The sequence below is a fragment of the Saimiri boliviensis genome, chromosome 8 (assembly GCF_048565385.1).
Source record: "Saimiri boliviensis isolate mSaiBol1 chromosome 8, mSaiBol1.pri, whole genome shotgun sequence".
In the NCBI taxonomy this organism is placed as follows: Eukaryota; Metazoa; Chordata; class Mammalia; order Primates; family Cebidae; genus Saimiri; species Saimiri boliviensis.
In genome coordinates, this window is record NC_133456.1 from 84,906,656 (window position 1) to 84,927,049 (window position 20,394).

General features: G+C 40.4%; 1 protein-coding gene across 8 annotated transcripts in view; it reads right to left on the reverse strand.

The window, feature by feature from the left end:
• ATG7 (autophagy related 7) overlaps window positions 1-20,394 on the reverse strand; it is a 259,019-nt gene that overhangs the window by 204,310 nt on the left and 34,315 nt on the right. For 7 of the 8 annotated variants that reach the window (XM_010337760.3, XM_010337761.3, XM_003927053.4 and 4 more), the window contains 2 exons: window positions 16,392-16,508; window positions 14,093-14,242 (listed from right to left, as the gene is read on the reverse strand). In XM_010337760.3, the coding sequence (XP_010336062.1) occupies window positions 14,093-14,242; window positions 16,392-16,508 (267 nt within the window). Of the gene's footprint in view, window positions 1-14,092; window positions 14,243-16,391; window positions 16,509-20,394 lie in introns of those variants that run through there. The other variant, XM_074404780.1, reaches the window with a different exon arrangement.

Genomic DNA, 20,394 nt, shown 5'->3' on the forward strand with positions numbered 1-20,394 from the left:
AGAAAGAAAGGAGGGATATAGAGTGGGTAGGGGTGAGGGAGGAAAGTGGCTGGCAGAGAACCATAAATTGACCCATAGGTTTCCTTTATAAGCATAGCATGGGTTAAATGAAAACACAGCTGATACATTTTTGTTAAATCTAGATCCAGTTAGTTCTATAAGGATGGAATCAGCCTAAACACTCCCATTTATTTCTTACAATGCTTGGTATAGTATCAGCCACAAAGTAGGAGCTTAACCAATATTCAGAAGGAATATTCATAACCCCACAATCCTGAGAGAACTAACATCTTGGTGTATAACTGCCCATAAACTTATTATTTGCATAAATATATTTTAATTACTAGGACTTTGAAACAAACATGGGATCATGCTATAAATACTGTCTTTGTTGTTGTTTTGAGACAGAGTCTCACTCTATTACCCAGGCTGGATGGAGTGCAGTGGCACAATCTTGGTTCACTACAACCTCTACCTCAAGTGATTCAAGCGATTCTTGTGCCTCAGCCTCTGCAGTACCTGAGACTACAAACTGGCGTGCACTACCATGCCTGGCTAATTTTTAGTATTTTTCAGTAAAGACGGGGTTTCACCATGTTGGCCAGGCTGGTCTCAATCTCCTGGCCTCAAGCGATCCACAGGCCTTGGCCTCCTAATGTGCTAGGATTCCAGGCATGAGCCACTGGGCCCGGCCTAAATATGGTTTTGTATCTCGTATTGTGTTGTGAACTGCCTTCCACACCAGTAAATGTTCTACAACCATTGTGAGTAATGGCTGAATGGCATTCTACTGTATTGATGTACCAAAATTTTTTCTATTTTCTTTTTAAGGACAATTAACTAGTTTCTATCTGCTCAATCTCGTGAAAATGAATTTTGCTACAGTCCTATCAGATAACTACTGTATTATTTCAAAGACACTCTTTAAAATATTTGCAACCTTTTCCATTATATGTAATTTTCTTATTCCTAAAAATTGAAGCATTTTCTGTCTAAAGGCATGTTTGTGTCTTAAATGCAAATAGACAGATTCATATTTAATTTAATACAAACAGGCCCACAGCTATGGTCATCCTTTTAGGAAATACCTTTATTTGAGATTTCTTTTTCCACAGAGATAAGGTATCATATCTAGGGCTCTTAACAGAACTTAGTATGCTGAGTAGCCTCTTATTAAATCAGGCCTAGGGCAAAGTACTCAACCCTCCAAGCCACAATTTAATCATGGAGGAATATATAATATTCCTCCATATTGAGGCAGCTGGTCTACTCCATGGACTTGAATTTTGGGTGTATTAGAGAGGGTGCTCTTAAAAACAAAAGAAAACATCTCTGGTCATTATCTTGAAAACTCTGGATTGGCTCTATGTCTTCCCAAGCTCCTCAAAATGTGGTACATGCCCCAGCAGCATGAATGCATCAGCCTTCCCTGGGAGCCTTCAGAAATGCAGAATCCCAGGCCTTCTTCTCCCCAAATCTGTTGAATCAGAGTCTGCATTTTAATAAGAACCCAGGTGATTCATACATACATAGAGGAAATAATATATTCCTCCATGATGGAGGAAATAATATATTACTTATTTCATAGAGCTGTAGTGAGGATTAAATTAGCAATACTAAACATGAGAAGTCCAGTACATACATAGTGCAACTAATATGATTATTGGTGATAGACTCAGAATCTCCAGTGATGAGCCCAACAATCTGTATCTTTATCTGTACTAGAGTCGTGAATAATCCTGATGCAGCTGGTCCACTCCATGGACTTGAATTTGGGGCATATCAGAGAGGGTGCTCTTATAGACAAAAGAAAACATCTCTAGACTGTCATTATCTTGAAAACTCTGGATTGGCTCTACGTCTTCCCATGCTTTTCAAAATGTGCGCCCCAGTAGCATGCATGCATGCATGCATCAGTCTTCCCTGGGAGCCTTCAGAAATGCAGAATCCCAGGCCTCCTCCCCAGACCTGCTGAATCAGTTTGCATTTTAATAAGAACCAAGGTGATTCATACACCCATGGAAGTTTCAGAAGCACTGCTTCTCCTCAACCTTCTATAGCTGTGAATCTCAAACCTGAAGATGCTTTCGTATCATCTGAAGAGCTATCAAAAATACTGCTGCCAGGTATCCAGAGGCTCTAGTTTAATTGATCTGGTGTTTGGCTGAAGAATTAGTTATTTTAAAAGATCTTCAGGTGATTCTAATGTGCAGGTTACAAACTTATTGTTTGTCTGCAGCAATTTCTAAAAGTATGGTCTGGCACAGACTACCTGAAGCAGAATTGCCTAGAAGCCTGATGAACTTGCACAACACCCTACCCACACACAAACACACAATCTGATCCCAGACCTTTCCAGGTACCACCAATATGTCCAGTGCATATCCAGTGAATATCCCATGTGATTCTCATGTATGCTATCATCTTAGCACTAGCTGTCTAGAGTCAAAAGGAGAAAATGAGTATTTGCTTAAAAGAGGGTTCACTGCATAAATATACACAACGGTAAGAAATTCCTGACTTGAGAAAAATTAAAATATGGAGAGGCAAGCATTTTGCAATAAAGAAAATATAGATGCATTTCATATTTGATATCTTGCTGGTTTAGAACTCTTTGTAAAGGCAGGAGCAGTATATTCATCTTTCCATCTCTAGTTACCTAAGCACAGTGCCTGACAGTCAGCAAGTATCTACTGAATAGATGACAGACTAGTAAATTTCTTCAGGCTCACATACATGGACTCCCCCTCTGCAAAGATGTTGGGCAGGGATCCTGGGAGACAGCTAGAAGGGAAAAAGTGATGCCTGATCAACACAGGCCTGAAACTTCCATACAAAACTGGGAGGCAGCATCTTAGCAAGTTACTTTTCCTTCTTTCGTTCCTCTCTCAACATTACAGGGTCTCCATTCAATGGCATTTTAACCCTGGGATTCTCCTAGGTTAGAATGTGAGAGTAAGATAAAGGGCTTCCTATGGTAAGCAAGAGAACTCTGAGAAGATTACCAGCCTAGGGTTTCCACCAAATTAAGAAACTGTCTTCCTTGAGCGCTTGTGGTCCATCTGGTCACACCACCTGCTACTCTTCCACCAGGGACATCTTTTTATTTTGTTCCCCTCTGCCAATCGTGACAGATAGCATCTGCCAGGCAAACTGGGCATTTATTTAGCAACCATCACTTCAACTTCACATTGCTTTTATTCAAAAAAAGCATTTATGGCAAGACGTGGTGGCTCACACCCATAATCCCACACTTTGGGAGACCAAGGCAGGCAGATCGCAAGGTCAGGAAATCAAGACCACCCTGGGCAACATGGTGAAATCCGTCTCTACTAAAAATACAAAAATTAGCTGGGTGTGGTGGCACATGCCTGTAATCCCAGCTACTCGGGAGGCTGAGGCAGGAGAATCACTTGAACCAGGGAGTCGGAGGTTGCAGTGATCTGAGATTGTGCCACTGCACTCCAGCCTGGTGACAGAGTGAGAATCCATCTCAAAAAAAAAAAAAAAAAAAAAGCATTTACAACTCTATCTAGTGTAAAAAGGGGGAGAAGGAAGAAACTAGCATTTCTACTTCCATAACACTGAAACAGCTTGCAATAAGAAAATGCCTGGTGCAGTGAAAAATGCACTAGCTGAAGAGTCAGCAGGTATGTGTTTTAATTCTGCAGCTGAATCTAAGACCTTGAGGAAGTTCCTTCCTCTTCTGCAAAATGAAGAGGTTGAATCGTTCATCTCAAAGGACTTCTTCCAGCTCCAGAATCACAGAATTTTAGAGACTGTTTAAGAAGAAAATACCCTATAGGTCACAAAACAACACAGACAATATTAAAGCTAAAATTACAGAGTATCTAAAGGCTATTCAAAACCGGAAAAGGAAAAAACAACAAAAACCACATAAAGGCTATTAAATGGGTTATTTAGGAAGAACCTAGGCAGTATCAGTCTAGAAAACGTCATTCCTACAGAAACACTGAATTTCAATTTTCAAATGACTTCACAAACCTGGGCCCTTAATCAAACATTCTGGATCACTTGCTCTTGTGCAACCTTTAGCAATTTACTTAACCTCTCTTCCCTTAATTTCCTCATCTATAGGATAATTCTTAACTGCACTTAACACAGAAACTGAGAATGAGGCCAGCACTCAACAAATGGTAACTACAAAAACAACATAAATACACTCTCTTGCAGTTAACTTCATTGACCTCTTCGTTCAGTCCAATCCATCACAATGACAGACATGCTTAATGACAGGATGCACTCTGAAAAATGCAACATTAGGCAACTTTAGCGTCATTATCAACATCACAGAGTGTTCTTACACAAACCTAGATTGTATAGTCCACTATACACCTGGGTTATCTTGTATAGCTTGCTGTTCCTAGGCTAAAAACCTGGAGAGCATGGGGCCATACTGAATACTGTAGGCAACTGTAACACAATGGTATTATTGTGTTACAATGGTATTATAAACAAATCTAAACACATAGAAGGTATAGTAAAAATACAGTATTATAATGTTATGGAACCAGTATCATATGTGGTCCACTGTTGACTGAAACATCATTACGTGGCGTGTGACTGTACACAGTTATCTATCTTCAGTTTCAAGGTTATCTTTTCTTAAGTGCCAAAGAAAACAAAGGGATAAGTTCTAGTCTTACAAATATTCTCAGGGTCTAGGTTTTATCATGCGTAAATGTAGAGTTGGACTAAATGATATCTAAATTATATAAATCAGAATATTATGTTAGATGCTACAACTGGATGCCTAATTGCAAAGAAGAAGCATATATCTGATCCTAAGGACAAAGGCAATGGGGTAGAAAAAAGTGAAAAACAGTCTTCTTTTGAGCAGAAAAGACTAGGAATAAGTTTCTTAGAGCAACCTGACCTAACATGGACTATAGAGAGTGGAATGCTATGGAAGAAAACCTATCACTTACCCACAAAAGCAAGTCAGCTTGAAAATGCTTTAAAGTGGCCAGGTGCCGTGGCTCACACCTGTAATCTCAACATTTTGGAAGGCCGAGGTGGGCAGATCACAAAGCCAGGAGATTGAGACCATCCTGGCTAACAAGATGAAACCCCGTCTCTACTAAAAGTACAAAAAATTAGCTGGGTGTGGTGGTATATGCCTGTAATCCCAGCTACTCGGGAGGCTGAGGCAGGAGAATCGCTTGAACCTGGGAGACGGAGGTTGTAGTAAGCTGAGATCACGCCACTGCACTCCAGCCTAGCTGATAGAGCAAGACTCCACCTCAAAAAAAAAAAAAAAAAAAAAAAAAAAGCTTTAGGGTAACTTTCCTACCCATAGGAGGCATAAGTGTAGAAGGCAGGCATCGAATAGGAAAATGACAAGATCCACTTAACACTAAGCTAAACATCATTTAATCTTTCTTTGATGATTCAAAAGTGACTCCAAAATCTTTAAGTGGTTTAGGAATCAACTCAGAATCTATCTTAATCATTGGAGTAATGATTAGTTGGCACAATGCTAGGTAAGCCAGCTTACACTACCGGTAAACAGAATTTTAAAAAATGTTTTTCATAAATAATCACTGACTAGGAGTTCTGGTGTTAGAACTGGCTTTGACACAAACTAATTGTGAGAACTTGGGCAAATCACTTTCTTGTGTAATACAAATCAGCAGGAAGAAGCAAAACGTAACTGAAGAGAAACTCTGCTTAGAAGGTTTATGAAATAAATGTTCCTTTCTACTTGGCTGAGAGCATACAATTCATTGAAATGATTCAGTTATGATAGTCAGCCAAGCAATTTGCCAAAAAAGTATACTGTGAGAAAGAAAGGAGGGCAAAATTGCCAACTTGTCTTCAGCAAGAAAATTTTCCACGCTGATCCCGTAAAATAGGCTAATATGACAAATGGCTGTCTTTATAACTCAAACACTTGCTATAACAGGAAATGCACAAAGGAGATTACACATTTTTAAAGTATGGGGGGAAAATTCAAATACCTAATGCACTACAAAGTCACAGACAGCTGCCAAGATGCGGAGAGATCACTAAATGAACAAAGAGTCCAACTAATAGCATATAAATTGTTGGGCCTTGTCTATTGCTCTTGTTCAGATTTTAAAGCCCTAGAATTAAAGGCTAATGTTGCTGAAATTACAGAACATTTCCCAAACATTCAATCTTCAATAACTGCTCTGAATGAAATAGAAGAGTCAAGCAACCTTCCCCAAAAGATTGGCAATGAGATAGTGTTATGAGCTTTTTCTTTTTTTTTCTTTTTTTTTTTTTGAGACGGAGTCTTCCTCTGTCAACAGGCTGGAGTGCAGTGGCGCAATCTCGGCTCACTGCAATCTCTGCCTCCGGGGTTCAGGCAATTCCCCTGCTTCAGCCTCCTGCATAACTGGGACCACTGGCGTGTGCCACCAGACCCAGCTAATTTTTTGTATTTTAGCAGAGACAGGATTTCCCCAGGTTGGCCAGGATGGTCTTGATCTCCCGACCTTGTGATCCACCCACTTCAGACTCCCAAAGTGCTGGGATTACAGGCATGAGCCACCGTGCCCAGTCATGAGCTATTTTTAACATAATCACAAGAACTGGCCTGAATGATCTCTTGCAGCACTACAGCGTGGCGGTGGAATCCATATTTCATTGAGAGAAGAACTTAAGGCCCATTTTCAACCTAACACATGTGTACAATACTATAACATCTGATGCTGGTAAGGGTACACAGCTGCTAGGAGGGAAGCTGGGAGGGTCTTGGGGCAACATTTATGATAAGCAGTGGTGTGCTGGAGCTGGCCCATACAGGCTTATGGGAGCCAACTGTTAATGTATCTTTCCAACTCAGCATCCATGACTTCACATTGGTAGCCTGAAGTTGGCCATGGTGAAAGTACTGATACCAAACAAGTAAGAAAACACTACAAAATCTGGAGTCTTTCCACCTACAAGAGCTGGTTGTTAATGTTTACCAGCACACCACTGATTATAAGCCTTAAGATGTTCAAACTTTTTTGAAACAGTTTCATTCTGTTGCCCAGGCTAGAGTGCAGTGGCATGATCACAGTTCACTGCAGACTCAAATTCCTGGGTCAAGGAATCCTCCTGCCACAGCCTTCAGAGTATCTTGGACTATAAGTATGTGCCACCACACCTTGCTAATTTTTAATTTTTTTGTAGAGGCAAGAGTCCTATGTTGCCCAGGCTGGTCTTGAACTCCTGGTCTCAAGCAATCCTCTCACCTCAGTCTCCCAGAGTGTTGGGATTACAAGCGTGAGCCACCAGGCCCAGCCTAAAACTCTGTAACACAGTAATTCTACATCTAGACATCTTTTCTGTGGTAATGATTCAAAATATGGGTGATGAGGGGAGGAAAAGAGACAGAGGAAAAATTGATGCACAAGCAGTCCTAATAGTGAAGAAATTATGAGAAATCTAAATGTCAAAACCTTGGTAAAAATACTATCATACATTCATTTAAAAGGATGTTGTTGTAGAATGTAATACTATTATGCTAATGATACAATGAAACAAAACTTAGTTTTAAAAAATGCACAGAAAAAGATTAGAAGAAAATATATAAAAAGTTCATGTACAAAAATATCTGAAAACTAGATTTTAAAAACAGAGAGATATAGCTGGAAATAAAACTAATGAATGGAACCACACCTAGTACAGTTCATTTATTTGTCAGTATTTCCAAAATGGTCATAAAATGGATTTTTCAAACTGTAAAGCATTTTTCAAACTGTAGGTGGTAAGCTATTTGTGATTTTTAAATCATTTACTGGGTCACAACTAGAATTTTTCAAAAAGATAAAACAGAATAAAGAAAAGCATTATTTGGGGGTGTGTGTGTGTCTGTGTGTGTGTGTGCGTGCATTCAGACATATATTGGGTTATAACAGGTATTTTTAACTGTAAGTGACAAAGAACTCTAGCATTAAGTAACAACACAGCACAGTAACAACCATACCTCATCCAAGAAGTGAGAAGAAACCAATCACAGATGCATTTGCTTTTGAGCTTTCATTTAAAGATTGTACCATCAGTGAACTGATAACACTTTCCTGGATGTTCCAGGGGCGGCTGAACAGGCAACCCTGCCAATCTCAGGAGGGGTTTCTCTTGTGCCTTCCTTTGGTAAAGGCAGAGTGGCTGTGTGACTTGGGGCCTTAAAACTCCATTTTTATGGAATAGCTGGAAACAGATTAATCCAAAGAAAATTTTCCTTTCAAAATGAAAACTGAAAATCATTCTAAGAAAATACAGTGGGAACAATTAGAACACGTGAGTAAAACTTAATGAAGTTTGTTTATTTCCATCAACTCTTAGTTCTCACAGTCAAAGGGGGTATCATTACTTTATGCCTATACACAATTGGGAAACTGAGGTTCAGAGGGTTCGGCCCATTAAGCTGTTGGGAACTGAAGTCTGGCCTTCCTACTCTACCCCAACACACTGGGAGCTAAGCAGAAAAAGGTGGCTGCTTTCTTTTTCACTATCGGAAGCATTCTGACTGTAGGAGGTAAGATCATTCACATGTGAAGAGGCTTTCATTCCCTTGTCTCTTTTCCATTCTCACCTGCAAAACGCAGACAACACTACTCACTTTGCAGGGTGTGTAATGATAAGTGACAGCACCTATGAGTGACCAGCTGCATGCTGGGCATGTGGTCAGAACTCAGACCATGGCAGTCCCAGCTATTGGTAGCTAGCAGTATGTCCTCTTCAGGAGCAGATACCCACTCTCTCATAGCCAGCCAAGGATTCACACACAAGTGAACAGTACCTCCAGATGCAAAGCTCCCACTCTGACTTGGAACAAAGAGGACTCATTCACCTCCTGACCTTAACAATCTACAGGTTCCCCCTTAGGCAGGCTAACTCCTGTCTTTTCCTTCATCTTCCTCCAAGCTCCAGCCTCCAAGAGTCTCAGTGCTCTGTGCATCTCTGACATTACATGCAGAACTGTGTGTAGCTGTGTATTTGTCTGGGGTGAGGATCCATTGCTTCCAAAAAATTCTCAGACATTATGCATTCGTACCCTACTCCAAATTAAGAACCCCTGCTCTAAATTAGCCATGCAGATCACATACTTCCCCTGTATTCTGCCTCCTGTCACACCAGTAACCATGTGTGTAACTCTCATTAGACACAAATTGAGGTGTACAGACTATTTGGGAAAGCCTTTGTAAACTACATGGCCTTAACCAGACAACGGAATGCTCACATTAAAGAGAAAACTTAAAATGAACCAATACTAAGAGCTACCCTCTACTCACTGAAGGCCTACTGTGTGCCAGGCACTGACCCAGGTACTTCCCATGAGCAATCTCCAGTCCTCACAACTCATTTATAAATGAATTCATCTTTACATTTCATTTTCACACCAGGCATGATGCTATGCGATGCAGACACTATGGTGGGAAATCAAAGATAGGGTACCTGTCCCGGTGGAGCTTACCTTTAAATGGGAGACAAATATATTAATCAAAGATTACTCAAGAAAATCTAAAATTATGGGTCAGGTCTTGTGGCTCATGCCTGTAATCCCAGAACTTTGGGAGGCTGAGCGGGTGGATCACCTGAGGTCAGGAGTTCGAGACTGGCTTGGCCTATATGGCGAAACTCCGTCTCTACTAAAAACACAAAAATTAGCCAGGAGTGGTGGTGGTGCATGCCTGTAATGCCAGCTACTCAGCAGGCTGAGGCAGGAGAATCATCTGAATGCAGGAGGAGGAGGGTGCAGTGAGCCAAGATCATGCCATTGCACTCCAGCTTGGGCAATCAGAGTGAAACTCTGTCTCAAAAAAAAAAAAAAAAAAAAAAAAGTGATACACAGTGCTATAAGAGCTCATAACAGGAGGAATAAACCTTTTTATAGAGGTCAGGGAAGGTTTCCTTGAAAGAGTAAGCACTTAATAAAGCAAAGGGGAGGTGTGGGAAAGGAGAAGTAGAAGTAGAGAAAGGAGAGAGAAGAGAGTTCGAGGCAAAAGGTGCATGCAAAAGCCATGTGGCAGGAAACACGAATGACTTGGGGCTGTATCCCCACAGGGGCTGGGCCACACAGACTCTTGCAGGCCATATTAAAGAATTTAGCCCCTATTCTTAGAGCACAGAGAAGAAGACATTCAGGTGTTTCATTATGGTAGTGACATGATCAGATCTGCTTTTCTAAAGAAATCTGTGGGGATGATGTTGGAATGAATGGGAGAGGCCCAGAGGAGACACAAGGAGGCTTGTTAGGAAGCTGCTGCAGTATAGCAGAGATTGGCGTGGTGGCAGAAGAAATGCAAGGTGGCAGGCTGAGAGACATTCAGGACATGAAATCCCAAACACACGGGGTGGTAGGGGGCAGACAAATGTCCAGCAGGATGACCAGATTTCTGCCTCATGTGATGGGATAGAGGCAGCATCATTCTGAGCCAGTGAAGCCAGAAGAGAACCAGCCTTGGGGCAAAGATTATAAGGTGCAGGAGGCGGCAAGCAGGCAGCTGGATAATGTGGCCTGGGATCCAGAAGGAGGTTCAGGAGGTTCAGGCTGGTGGGAGAAAATGGAATTACTTGTGAGGAAACGGTTTCTGGAGTTGCAGGCACAATGAGATAACCCAGAAGATAACTACAGGTTGAAGAGAGAAACTCAGAGGGATTCCAACATTTCTCCATCCTACACGTAAGTACACAGGGCTCAAAGAGAAGTGACTTTTCAGGGAACAAAGTGCTAGTAGGAGGAGGAGGCAGAATCGAGTAAAATGTGAAGCCAGAGCACAGTGCAGAAGTTCATACTGAAAAGAATGCCTATTTTTGAAAAAAGAGGGTGAAAACCTTCAAGGAAACGCCATGGCTCAAAGGGAAACTGGAATTATGCTAAAGAGAGTGAACAAGATTAATGCAATAAAAGCAAGAACCACTGAAAATGATGATGTCTAGATTTTATAGAAATTATTTATCTGGAGTTCTGCCCTGCCCCCTGCCAAAGACTTCTTTATTTTTTATACCAGTCCACAATTCTCCCTCTCTCCTCTCAGAATTCTCTTATCATGTGTCTCTTAAGTGTCCAGCATTACACTAAATGTTGAGGATGCAGAGTGGGGACAAACAAGATTCTGTGCTAAAGTTGCTCACAGGCTGAGGATATGGGGCAGGCAGAAAAGCAAATCAACAATTACTTTGGAGACCAGTCAGTGCTAGGAGGGAGGCTGCTACCAGAACACAAAAGAGAGTCATGAAATGGTGCAAGCAATCAGCCAGTGTGCTTCCTGGGGTGAGGAATCGGAAAGATGGGTTAGGCAGCAGCCAGGTGACAGAAGGGAGACAGAGAGATGTCTGAAGGCAGAGAGATGGGGGGAAAGCATGTGGCATTTGGAGGGCATAGGCGTAGCCAGAGCACAGGTTGCATCTTGGGAAATATCACATGAAGCTGGAATGATGTACAGAAACCAGAACTGAAGAGACGTCAAATGCCAAGCTAAGCAGTTTCAATGTTATCCTGAAGTCAAATGGAACCCTAAAAGGGCTTTAAGTAGAAGAGTTACATGATCAAATTTACATATAAATGCACTCGAGCAGCAGTGTGGAGGAGACGGGAACACTCAGGGCCACCGGTAGGAAGGGCAGCACGGAGACTCTATGAAACTCCTATGAAGCTGTCAAGCTCCAAGGCTTCTGGTGATCTTTTATACAATAAGACAAGGCATAGACAACCAACTAAAGTATCACCCATATCATTTCTTTGACTTTATCTTCCATTACTTGAATTTCTAGTTAACTTTCCACTGGTCAATGTCTCATCTCCTCTAGAAGACCTTAGGTTGTGTGATAACAAGAACAATTGTATCTTAAAATTTCTGGCCCATAAAGAGGTGTTTATGACATGCGCTGAGTAATTCCAAGGCTTTCCTGAGATATAACCCTAACCAAATGAAAGACAATGTGCCTGAACCCAACAGGCAAGGACAGGGACTGATGAATCCCCCAGAGCACTTCAGAGGAGACCCCAGAGATTTGCTGTCTTTCAAAATATGCTGCTGTTGAAACATAAAGAAAATGGATACATACTGAGCGTCTGCTATGGGCTAGGCATTTTATTCACATTATCATGCTTAATCCTCACAAAATCTTCTAAGGAGGTAGCATTTCCAACATTGAACAGATAAACTAAGGCAAAGAAAAGTTATGCAGTTTCCCCCAGGTAAAGGGAATGGTAGAAAGAGCATAGGCTTCAGAATCAGACAATGTGGTCATGTGACTCTGAGTCTCAAACAGAAAATGCAGATACTAACTAATCCTAATAACTAACACCTGCTTCACAGAGTTATTATAAAATGATCAAGTATGTGAAAGTCTCTTTATATTAATTATAAAGCACAATTCAAACTCTTATTATTTTGGTAGAGTTGCATTTTGGGGAGAACCACTTATTTACCACATACAACCTGACCTACGGTGGCTTCCAAACACAGGCCATTTAATCCTGCCTGCTATGGACAACAGAACTTCATACTAGATTAAACTTCAAATTATTAATGGTCTTACTGCTATACTAATTTAGCTATAGTTTTGTGAAATCATCTGGGGGAAATAATTTTAATAAAAATTCAATCTTCAGTCTTCAATTTAAAAAGGGCTTCCTTTGAAAAATAAAATGTAAATGTGGTTGATTTTAAAATGTGCTTTAAAAAAAGTCATCCAAAGTTCAGGCTAAGGAATAACCAGACCATCAGTTAAAGGTTTCTCTTTTTTCAGCTTTGATATATTCAGATGGCTACGGAAATGATTCTACTTGATTTCACAACTTTATAACACTCGCAAATCTTTGTTATTTTTAATTTATAATTCATAATCTCCTGTATGGTTAAGACAACTTCCATCTGATCACTTCTAAAAGACACTTAGAGTACTCTTTCATTCATTCAAAAGAATTTTATTGAGGGCCTCAGACAAGAACTAGACACTACGCAGACACAAATTCATAAGACTTGGGCCCTGCCCTCTTGGAGCTTACAGTCTAATATGGCATAAAAAGGAAATTGTACAAAGTACTAGACCTGCAAATGAGGATCAGGGAATAAATGCAGTGACTTCAGATAGGGATAGATCATATATGGCCACAGCATGAAAATGCTTCACAGTGGAGACAGAATTTCAATAAAGACAGAGAATTTCTTAGGATTTTTACAAGTAGAATATGTTTTTGGAAGATGATACAACACAAGGAAAAAGAAAGATATAAAAAAAGGTTTTAGGTGTATTTGATGGGAAGGGGCAGAGATTCTGGAGAAAGAGAAGATTAGCTGGAGCAATGCTTTATGAGGAAAATAGTGGAAAATAAGGCAGGAAAGGTAGCTGGCAGTAAGAAGGAAGACACCACTGGGCTCTTGGTCAACAAATGACATACTAAATGTAGGTAGTTCAAGGAGATTCTTCTATAGTAGTGTTGTACAAGATGGAAACAAGATTCTAAGTGTCCAGGAATGTGATATGAGGAATAAAAATTAAAACATAGGGATAAAATACACATCAGGAGGGAAAATGGAAATAACTTTAACACTAATAGAGAGTAAGGTATCAGCCAGGCGCAGTGGCTCATACCTGTAATCCCAGCACTTCAGGAAGCTGAGGCAGATGGATCACGAGGTCAGGTGTTCAAGACTAGCCTGGCCAACAAAGTGAAACCCCATCTCCACTAAAAATATAAAAAGTTAGCTGGGTGTAGTGGCAGGAGCCTGTAATCCCAGCTACTCAGGAGGCTGAGGCAGGGCAATCACTTCAACCTGGGAGGTGGTTTCAGTGAGTCGAGATCACAGCACTGCACTCCAGCCTGGGCAATAGTGCGAGACTCCATCTCAAAAAAAAAAAAAAAAAGAGAGAGAGAGAGTAAGCTATCAAAATTACTCTGAGTTGTGGCAGAGCTAGAAAAATCTGGAGGCGCTGATTCAGTAACTGCAGGGGTGGAAGAGGGTAGAGATAAGGAAATGTTCTTAAACATCCTTTGGAGGGCTAAGGAAATCTAAACAAGTTTGAATTTTGCAGTCATCTATTGCAACATGAACTTCAGATTTTTTTTTTAACTATATAATAAAATGATACTCAAAGTTTATCTGACCTTTGTCCTTTGACCTTGGAAGAAATCACTGTAGCATTTAAGCAAGGAAACCAGCACCGTGTTCTCATCATACTTGATTAAGAAGTAAGGAAGAGCTGTGACTCCTTCTGTTTGACAAAGATTATCATATGCACACTCAAGTGCTTGAATCTGAAAATAGAAAACACAGTTATTCTCTAGAAAATTACATATCTAGTTCTGGGCTCAAAATTAACTCAAAATAAAAGATACCTTAAAACCAGAAGACAGGAAATGACTGATCACACTCCTGTTACTCTATTACAGCAAATGAACATAGAAGTGCCTCCAAATAATGCCACTTAGCTTTTATATAACACTTCCAGGGGCATGGTGGTGTGTGTCTTAGGAGCACAAAGGGACATATTATGGTACAACATGGTGGTTCCCTAGGTTGTCAATCAGAGGTTTAGAGCGGTAAGCAAACATTCTTTCTTTCCTATGATAACCCAAAATGAACCTACCTCTGTTGAATTTTACCCTGAACCTTTCCATAATCTTCAACAGATTTACTGAGACATGACTAATATACCATACAGTTCACCCACTTATTACTTTTTGAGACAGGGTCTTGCTCTGTCGCTCAGGCAATCACAGCTCACTATAGCCTTGACCTCCTGGGCTCAATCAATCCTCCTGCCTCAGCCTTCTGAGTAGCTGGGACTATAGGCACACACCACCATGCCCAGCTAACTCTTTTGAATTTTTTTATAGAGACAGGGTTTCACCACGTTGCCCAGGCTGATCTTGAACTCCCAAGCTCACCTCTGCCTTCCAAGTAGTGGAATTAGATTACAAGTGTGGGCCACTGTGCCTGGCCCAATTCAGTCATTTAAGGTACATAATGCAATGTGTTGTTTGGGTTTTTTTAGTATGTTCACAGGGTTGTGCAACCATCACAGCAATAATAAATACAGAACATTTTTTTTTGAGATGGAGTCTCAATATGTTGTCAGGCTGGAGTGCAGTGGTGCGATCTCCACTCACTGCAAACCTACGCCTCCCAGGTTCAAGCAATTCTCCTGCCTCAGCCTCCCGAGTAGCTGGGACTACAGGTGTGCACTACCACACACAGCTAATTTTTTTATTTTTAGTAGAGTTGCAGTTTCACCATGTTGGCCAGGATTGCCTCTATCTCTTGACCTCGTGATCCACCAGCCTTGGCCTCCCAAAGTGCTGGGATTACAGGTGGGAGTCACCGCACCCAGCCAATATAGAACATTTTTGTCCTCAACAAAAGAAACCTGATACCTGCTAGCAGTTAATTCTCATCCAAAATCCTTTTTCCCTACTTACATTTCTTCATGGGAAATTAGTTCCACAAAACCACAATCTTGGACTTGTACAAAATAAAACAAAAATTTTAATCAATAATGGCTGCTCTCTGAAAGCTCCCTAAATGATGTTCAGTATTCAGGGCTTTAGTGATCGATGTGTTTCATGAATTCAAATCATCGTACATATAATTTTTGCCTTAAAACAATAAGAATCCTCTAGTTTAGGTTCTCTGTTCTACCAGCCTGAGTATTTTAAGTGCTCTTCTGGGGATCATCTGTAATGACCTTATTATCTATCCCAAATGTCACTGACTAATTCTGTATGTACCACCCCAGGTAGAAAAGTTCTGCAACTTGGCACCAGAATAGGAGAATGCCTTTTGTTTTGTTTCAAAGACTCTTTCCCAAAGCATACTGCCTTATGTTTCCCCACAATGAAATTGAAAGACCACGTTTTAGTAAATTATTTCAGTGTTTCAAAATGTTCCTAAAATTCCCCCTTACTGGCTTAGCATTTCACCAAATACCACTGCAGGCAGGGTGGCTCATGCCTATAGTCCCAGAACTTTGAGAAGATAAGGCAGGCAGATCGCTTGAGCCCAGGAGTCAAAGACCAGCCTGGCCAACATGGCAAAACTCCATCTCTATTAAAAGACAAACATTAGCCAGATGTGGTGGCACGACTGTAGAACTATGTACTCAGGAGGCTAAGATGAGAGGATCACCTGAGCCTAAAAAGTTGAAGCTACAGTGAGCTGTGATTGTGCCACTGCACTCCAGCCTGGGCAACAGGAGTGAGACCCAGTCTCAAAATATGTATATACGCACAAAAAATGACTTTACAAACATTATCTAAATAAGTCTGCTCCTAGTACCACCTTTGGAGGATTCCAGTTACCATCTCTTCAACCTGAGAAGGAACTGTTTGTCTTTGGCAGGAACTAGATAACTACTCTTGCACATTCAACCCAATTTTATGTGTATTTTAGTTTATTTGTTGATACCTGTTTTAGTGAAAACCTTTGATCCAAACCCACTGGCCCCCGAATGAGAGGTAAACTCTCTGGAAGACAGAGGGCAGGATAGCAAAACCAATAGTAGAAGTGGTACTTCTTTAGATCCTAGAATAAAAAATATAAATAGGTTATTAGAATAGCACCATTAAGTTAAGCTGAAATGCATCTATTAATGTAGCTTCTCAAGAACAATTAAGATAGCAAAACTGATGCAAATAAAATATGTCCAGCTTGTCAAATATCCTCATCCCCAACAGAACTCATGATAGAATATAGGACTTTTGTATTCCCAAAACAGTCTCACATACCACCACTAATAATATGAGGACAAACATAATATACTTTATTGGCTACTTGCTAACAGAAAATATGCAACAAGTAATTAATATTATCATCATCCTTTAATCTACAAAACTACCCTGGGAGGTAATTATTATTATCCCATTTTATAAACAGAAAACTGAATTTTACAAAGGGGTTAAGAACCTGAACAACAACAAAAAAGATGGTAAGTGGTAAGGGACAGAGAAGAGATCAGAACTCTGCTTCTAAAACGTAAGCTTTTTTCCACTGACCAAACATACCAAACAATGTACCATCTACAGAAGCATAACCACAGTTACCATTTTCTTCACAATCAAATAAATTACATGTTATTAAGGAAGCTGTGCTATTCACTATGCATGCCTGAAATAACAAAATATTGCTTTTGGAAATGCCTTAGTGGACTTAAGTGAACAACTATCAAGCCCTTGCTACGTACGACACAAAACATAAGACACTGACAATAAGATGAATAAATCCTAGGCCCAGACATCAGGAAGCTCACTTTCTGGATGGAGCAGAGATAAAGTAAGTGCATGGTTAGAGCCATGGAGAGGCTCTAAGTAGGAAGGTGCATGGGTGAATAGGAGAGGTTACATCTTCATGAGTGTATCTTACGGATCCCCCCAGGGGGGAGGTGACCCAGGGGAAAGAATCTGTGAGGCTGTCCTTGACACTGTTCCGACTCAGGTTAATGGCTCTTGCTTCAAAATTCTTACAGCTTTTGGGGCCTTAATAACTGATGGTAGCATTCCAGACATATGCTGGTATTTGGCAGCTGGCCTAAAAGCCTGTGACCACTGAATACAAATTCAGTTTATGTAGTTAATTAATATTTCCTTTTGAATCTTGCTAAGAATTAAAATTGGATGGTTGTTAGATGACTTTTTATCGAGATATAATTCACAGCCCATAAAATTCACCATTTTAAAGTACACAATTTAGTAGTTTATTTTTAGTATAGTGATACGGTTGTACCATCATCACCATTAATTCCAGAATATTTTCGTCACACTAAAAAGAAACCTCATACCTATTAGCAGAGACTCCCCATCCCCCCTCCTCTCACCACTTGGCAACAACTAATCTATTTTCTGTCTCTATGGATTTGCCTATTCTGGACTTTTCATATAAATGGAATCATACTAGGTGACTTTTAAAATGTAAATGTATATATAAACATGTGTCCAGATGAGAAAGTCTATTAATTGTAGTTTCTGTGGTCTCTAGTTTTGCTATACATTGATCGTCTAAGAACAAATTCCCCCTTCACAATGGCAAAATGAACTGCAAAATTGAAATTAATGAACTGTCTAGTCCTTTGGGTCCTAAAAACAGGAGAAGGAAAGCAAAAACACCTCAGAGATTATTTTCTCTTCCTTGTATTTAAATGATTTGTCATAACTGATCTTTAGAAAAAGGTTAAACAATTCAAGATGAAGGATCTCATAAATTCTTTTTTTTGAGACAGTCTTGCTCTGTCGCTCAGGCTGGAGTGCAGTGGCGTGATCTTGGCTCACTGCAACCTTCGCCTCCCGAATTCAAGCAATTCTCCTGCCTCAATCTCCCAAGTAGCTGGGACTATAGGTGCATGCTGTCATGCCCTACTAATTTTTTTTTTTTTTTTGTATTTTAGTAGTGATGGGGTTTCACTTTGTTGGCCAGACTGGTCTCGAACACCTGCCTTGGCCTCCCAAAGTACTACGATTACAGGCGTGAGCCACCAAAGCTGGCTGGACCTCACAAATTCTAAGAAGCTTTACCAGGTTGTCTTCAAAGGCCAAAAGGCTTGCATTACTTTTATTTACTTATTTATTTTGAGATGGAGTCTTGCTCTGTCACCAGGCTGGAATACAGTGACGCAATCTCGGCTCACTGCAATGCCCGCCTCCTGTGTTCAAGAGATTCTCCTGCCTCAGCCTCCCAACTAGCTGGAATTACAGACATGCGCCACCACACCCAGCTAATTTTTGTATTTTTAGTAGAGACAGGTTTCACCATGTTGGCCAGGATGGTCTCGATTTCTTGACCTCATGATCCACCCGCCTTGGTCTCCCAAAGTGCTGGGATTACAGGTATGAGCCAGGGCGCCAAGTTGAGGCTTGCATTTCTCAGGATTCTTTTCAGGATACAAAGGACCTCCATTAAATTAAACATAAAATCCTTAGTGTCTGAAGATTTCAAAAAACAAACACTTAAATTTTTTTTTTTAAGCCAGGCTAACAATGCTCAGTAAACAAGGCAACAAGACCAACAGACATACTGACTCCAGGCAACCCTTAAAACTTTAAGTAAGAGCTAATGTTATTTTTCTCATTAAATGCAAACTGGCAGTATGTTCTACTAATGAGAATTCTTGGTACAGAAAGCGTACTGATGCTCAAGTAACTAGAAATCTTTAACTAGCAATACTTACAATTTATCCTAGTAAAGAACCTATAGAATTACTGAAATGTATAGACAAATTATTAACGCCAAAGTGAGCCAAGTAATCTGACAAAGAATTTTTTAAACATTTTCCTGTCACTTCCACTATTACACAGAGAGCATCATAACTTGTTAGAAAATGTGTTCCTTATAGATAGCCACCCACTGGTCTTGTCTGATTCCTATCATACCCTCCTTTGCCTCGGGCAATAAATCGGAGCCCTCCTCCGCATTTCAGAGGAACAGTGGGAGGTTGGGGAAGAATTTGGTGAAAAAAACAAAGTGGGAAAGAGGATTAATATCCAAAGCTGATGATGCTGTGGTGAAACAATGCACTTAATACACAGCAACATTACTGTTTATATGTCTGCTCCAATGAACTTATTCTAAAGAAGTAAAATGAGCAGGAAAAAATATCCATATGGCCAATACTGCATATTTTTCAATACACTTCAGTTTTTTTGTTTTGTTTTGTTTTGTTTTTTGAGGCAGGGTCTCACTCTGCTGTCCAGGCTGGAGTGCAACAGTGCAATCACGGCTTGCTGCAGCCTTAATCTCCCAGGCTCAGATGATCTTCCCACCTCAGCTCCCCAGTAGCTGGAACCATAGGAAGGTGCCACTACATCTAATTTTTGTATTTTTTTGTAGCGACAAGGTGCCACCATATTTGTTGCTCAGGCTGGTCTCAAACTCTTGGCCCCAAGTGATCTACCTGTCTCAGCCTCCCAAAGTGCTGGGATTACAGGCATAAGCCAATGTGCCCAGACTAGCATTTTTTATAATAGAATATTAGAAATCACTTACATACAACAGGAATCTATAGAACATACATATGACAGAATGTTATACAGTCAATATAATAAAGGATATAAATTAGTTTTATATACACAGCTATATGTATGTATATATACACACCTGTGTGCGCACTGTGTGTGTGCATGAGTGTGTGTTTGTATAGCTGGTATCTGTGTGTGTACATGCACACATGCACACGTGCACTGGTATGACTATAACCAACCTTTACCTTTTCCCTACTTTCCCCTCACCGAGGCCAGGTCCTTCCATCTACATCCTACCCCTTCTTCACTGGGCAGCACATGTTACTCTAATACGATTTCCTTTTCAAGGCTGCCCTTAATGTTCATTTAATTAGATTTTGCTTATAGAAAACATTTTTTGTCTTTAAAAACAAAAACAAAAAAAACAAGGAATTGTGTAGTCAAGCTATGCAGTGTGATCC